Source organism: Montipora foliosa, chromosome 9 (genome assembly GCF_036669935.1).
Source record: "Montipora foliosa isolate CH-2021 chromosome 9, ASM3666993v2, whole genome shotgun sequence".
Taxonomy (NCBI): domain Eukaryota; kingdom Metazoa; phylum Cnidaria; class Anthozoa; order Scleractinia; family Acroporidae; genus Montipora; species Montipora foliosa.
This window is the reverse complement of record NC_090877.1, coordinates 30011129-30016128: the sequence shown is the minus strand read 5'-3', so window position 1 is coordinate 30016128 and position 5000 is coordinate 30011129. Positions and strand designations below refer to the sequence as shown.

Here is a 5000-nt window from a genome sequence, read left to right as displayed (position 1 = left end):
TGTTGGGCTTTCTGTATGGATAGTAGGTTCCGTCCGTGAGGTTTAGGGTGACAAAAACAAATTCTCGACCTAATCAACTCGAAAATCAGAAATATGACAAAGCTCAAGAAGTGGAAAAACTGGAACTGGATCACGGTCACTGTTGTGAATTACGGTAAGGTTTGGTTTTTTGCCTTACATGTACATTACGTGTACACGAATCTTGGATTTTTCGATAGTACAATGCACATGTAGTAAGTCAATTGTTTGGAATACATGTACATGTAGAAAGTTGGCCTCGCGTAGTATGTTTACTTTGAAAAGCAACCAAAAACAATGAAATATCCAGACATTTACAAGTGCATTACAAGTCCGTTACAAGTTCCAGCTGAAGTGAAACCACTTATTGATGAACAGCAAACAAACACAAGCTGTATGTAAATGTAAGGTTGTTTACTAATGGAGGAAACATGCGTCATGTGAATGTCTTATCCTTTTACTTGGAGTGTTCCAAGAAGAGAAAGAATGGATTCAACCAAGTTTACCGGTAAACACACTGCAGGTCAAGACATTTGGGACAAACATCAATACAGAATGTAATTATTACGGTAAGTCCTGAAACAAAATATACTCATGGGAGAATTACCTCATGGGAATGTGGTTTCCTTGGATCAACAGTACCAAATATACATTGTGGTACGTTATTTCTATTGTTGCCTGTCCTTACAACCGATATTTCATTCTGTCCACCATATCATGATATTTCACCTGTTCGAAAATTCAGCTACACTGTACTTGTATTCGTTTTTTCGCTGTAAAGAACCAAATTTCACATGGAAGTTCCAAAATTCCGCACCATTTCAAGCGCATTATTCGACAAATTTTGATGAGAACAAAGCACGAAATTCGTCAAAATTTGCTCTCATAACTTTTGCACAGTCCTGTAATTTTGTTTTGGCCTTTTTCTTTCAAGTTGATCAGTGCTTGCTTTTCTGTGTTTTGATCTGCTATTGTTGTGCATGGTAAATGTGATCACCGTTTGTTTTACTGAACGACAACAGCATGCTTTAACTCCCTTTCACCAAATCCTCTCATGAGTTACTTTTCACTGGTACTGTACGTGACACTGCTACGGCTGATCGCATCATGTAATTCCATGCTCCTTATAGAGCTTGTTTGGAAACAACTTGTAAAAGCTCCCTCATGCACAAGCTTTGATGGGGTGCATTACATCTGTAAGTTTAGGTTAGCATTGATCACATGCATAAGGAAAAAATTGTCATAGAATGATGTACATTTTATACCTGGGAATAAAACCCATACAATCTGGAAATTTACAAATACATGTACAGGCCTGGGGTAAAAAATGTATATTACACATACATGTACATATGTCAATCTTAAAACAAACGGCTAGCTATAAAGAGGAGGCATAAAACAGGCAGAGAGCTTTTCAAGTAAAAAGGAATTCAAAGTTCTGGTACCTGTCTGCTGCCACTGCACTACATGTTGGCCCTGACTGGATCCCATGAGGATGTGATGATTCTATTTCAATTGCTGCTTCAGCTGGTTGGGTTTCTGTCTCTGAAGGGGATGGTGTGGCCTATACATGTATGGTCATTCAGCAAGTTATTAATACATGTACATGTATACACATGCATGAACAGAGACTGTTGAGGGCACACTTGCCTTTGCGGTACAAAACACCATTCATTGTTTACTAAAAAGAAACAACCCTAACCATTTACCAAATGCTAACATTAGGCCTAAAAACTTTTGTTTAGGCCTATGGTTAGCTTTAATGAACGTTAAGGATTCTTACTGCATTGCTAAAACAATGACCTGAGACTTGTGACCTGTGTTTTGTACCTGCAGTCACCCTTGACATACAAATCAACCAATGCTGCATAATTACGTACCGTACTTATTCAGCTATAAGCCGAGCGATTTTTACACAAATCCTCACTCAATTTGGGCAAATTTGAACCCGTAGAAGGGGTCTCGGCTTATAGCCGAGTATTTTTGATAAAAAGAATTTTCTCAGGAAATTAAAACAGTAACAAATGAACGCGTATTCACTTACAAGCCGAACTATATTAGTTGTAAAATGAAGAGAAGTTGTTGTTTCGATGTTGTTGGTGTAATATGGACTTTTATTACTTAGTGGCTCGTAAAGCTAAAAGGAGCCCTTTGTGTTGTTGCGTTTGTGATCTTATTGCTCGTCTTCTTCCTTGCTGTCTGTCTCGAATTCGTCGTCCATTTCCTCGTCTTCACATTTTTTTTTGTTCTGGAATATTCTCGTCGAAGACTGCATCGTCTTCTGTGCCGTCGAGTGTGTTATAGAGGTGCCGCAAGTCTTAAACGACCGCCTCACCATCTCCTCGGGAATATCGCGCCAAGCCTGGTTCTTCGCTTGAACGAAGACACGTTTCCTGTGAGGTCAGAAATTGTTTAATAATATTCAACACCTCACGATCACGTTGCTTGTTTGTTTCTTATCTTTCGTGTTCATTTGATTGCTTTGAGTATAATTTTTCAGTCAATGTCAATTTGTATTTTAAATTACGAAAATTCCATAGTCGATAATACACATCAAGACCTAAAATGGGTCTCGGCTTATAGCCGAGTATTACGCATTTACAATTCGTGTCAATCAAGTTGATTTTTTCCGTAAGAAGTTTGGGGTCTCGGCTTATAGCCAAGCTCGGCTTGTAGCCAAATAAGTACGGTAACTGCAGAGAAACAAGGACAATAACAGTACACTGATCAGAAAATTAATCATCAACATCAACCTCCCGAAGAAAACTCACACAATCATCAGATGCAAGACTTGTTGAATTCAGTGTTGACGGGAGATCAGCTCTTGCTTCGGGCTTTCCTGTTCTTTTACTTGTTTCATTTCTATAAGGAATTTCTTGATATCTCTTAAAAACCTAAACCAAGAAAAACTTGTTTAGGGTTAGGTACTGTATATAGGGTTTTTTCTCCATTCATCACGTTATAGGAAAGATGAGAAACAAGAATGGAGAAGGGCACAATATGGTAAAGACCGGATAAGGCCCTTGAAATACAATGTACCTGCTATTAAGGATAGCGCCTGCTAATTTAAAGGTATTTTTGCCCCGGTTTATGATTATGCAGCAAATGTAGATCTCAATAAGTGTTATTGAAATCCAAAAAGAAAATTGGGGGTTACCACACATTTTTCAAAGATAATTGATGAATAATATTTGTAAAAAGCTTTAAAATACAAAGCAATGTATGGCGCTCTTTCTCAAATTGAAAACTTAATTCTCTCTCAAAAATGCAAGGCTACCCCCAATTTTCTTTTTGGATACCAAGGATACTTACTAAGATCTACTTTTTCCGGATAGTTTTAACCCATGCAAAAATATCACTGTATTGGTAAGCATCACCGATAGGAAACCCGAGTATCTCAAGATGCGCAGAATGTAAGCGCAATAACAATAGTAGGCACGGTCCTTAATGTATCATTTTTCAAGCACAAACACGCAAACACACTCACAGATACATACACACACACCATGACTGCAATAAACTGAGTTCAATACTGAGCGAACTAATATTGGTAAAGTGCCCTTTTAAAAGAAGTTTAGATGAAATACTACATGTATGTACAGAAAGAGGGAGGTCATTCCAGTAGTATTTACCAACAATCAACAACAGTGGGACAAAACTTCCTTATATTAATTCTAAACTGAGAAACAAATAATTGTTGAGTAGATGCACTTTGTGATGAATAATTATGTTGCTCAGATACGAGAGATACTTAAAAATTGCAAAGCTTATTAGCAAAGATATGTTCATACATAAATAAACATGTATACATGCAATTTAACAATATCACGAAATTTAAAGTGCCTATGAAGTAAAACTATATCTTTAAAAGAGTTCGGGCTAGTTTGACCAAAAATTCAATGCAAATTGCTGAGCGGATGCATGTCATGCAAGAGGTCACGGCCAAACCTTCAGTTTACAAATAATGCATCTTTTTTCCCTTTCTGATTGAAAATGGCAGCAAAGAGCGCCTTGAAGTACTTCAATGACCTTTCAATATATTTAACGATCATACAAGCAGACCACATATCATTTTATTTATCTTAGGTCTAGACAAAGATAACAGTCGTCGATCGCGTTGATGCGTAGTCCAATAAATTGACGTAAAATTTGATTCACATACACAGCGAAACCCCGAGCGAAACTTATTACAAAATTGAAGACAATTGGGTAGACTTACTGTTGTTACTGTTAGTTTAAAATAACGCGATGTAATCCTAGGAGCTCCCTATCTTACTCAATTTTTAACCGGAAAGATCAACAAAACACACTGCCAAAGAAATGATCAATGAAGATGTGCGTCCTTGCAGTTCTTGCTTACCGTAATTTGTTCATAAATGATAAAGCCAATCACTCAAATATTTTTCTTGCCTGTAGAAAAAAAAAATGAAGAAAAAAAAACATATGACCTTTTTCACCAATAATTCGCATTCCAAAACGAATGTCACGCAAAAGAGTTGCACATTCCGTGAAATTATCGTCTCGTTGTTGTAAGGTTCTTTCTTTTTTTGAACGTTTTTAGCACAATTTTTCATTTTAGAATCCTCTTTTAACCATGAACAACACTGTTACGAAACAGCACTAGTACCATTGCGTCGAGTAAAATATTATCTGATTTGTGTTATAACATCACGTGACGAAGCCATCCCACGGAGTTGGCTGCAGAACAGCAATTGACCAGATGGATGTTCAGTTCCAACCGAAACCACAGGACATATTTAAGTCCTCTACAGCTAAAGGGGACTGTGGAATTAGTAGCAGTGAGTCAACTTTCGTCTTATCAACCAGCGAAACCCTTTCTTCTAGTTGGGCATGATAGTAAACCCCTTTCAAAGAATACCCGTGTACATCGGCTCTGGGATACCCCTAGACGAAGAACTTTTTTTGAAAATTTTGGATAAATAACCCGGACAGACTTCAAGCGACGGAAGTGATCCAAAAGA

The 5000-nt window shown here is 37.4% G+C and overlaps 1 protein-coding gene across 1 annotated transcript in view; it reads right to left on the bottom strand.

Annotated features, from left to right (window-relative positions):
- The window catches only part of LOC137972194 (nudC domain-containing protein 3-like), a 91377-nt gene that overhangs the window by 76750 nt on the left and 9627 nt on the right, over positions 1-5000 (bottom strand). Inside the window, exons 2-3 of the mRNA XM_068819048.1 lie at positions 2790-2912; positions 1464-1582 (exon numbers count right to left, since the gene is read on the bottom strand). Of these exons, the coding sequence (XP_068675149.1) occupies positions 1464-1582; positions 2790-2912 (242 nt within the window). The remainder of the gene's footprint in view (positions 1-1463; positions 1583-2789; positions 2913-5000) is intronic.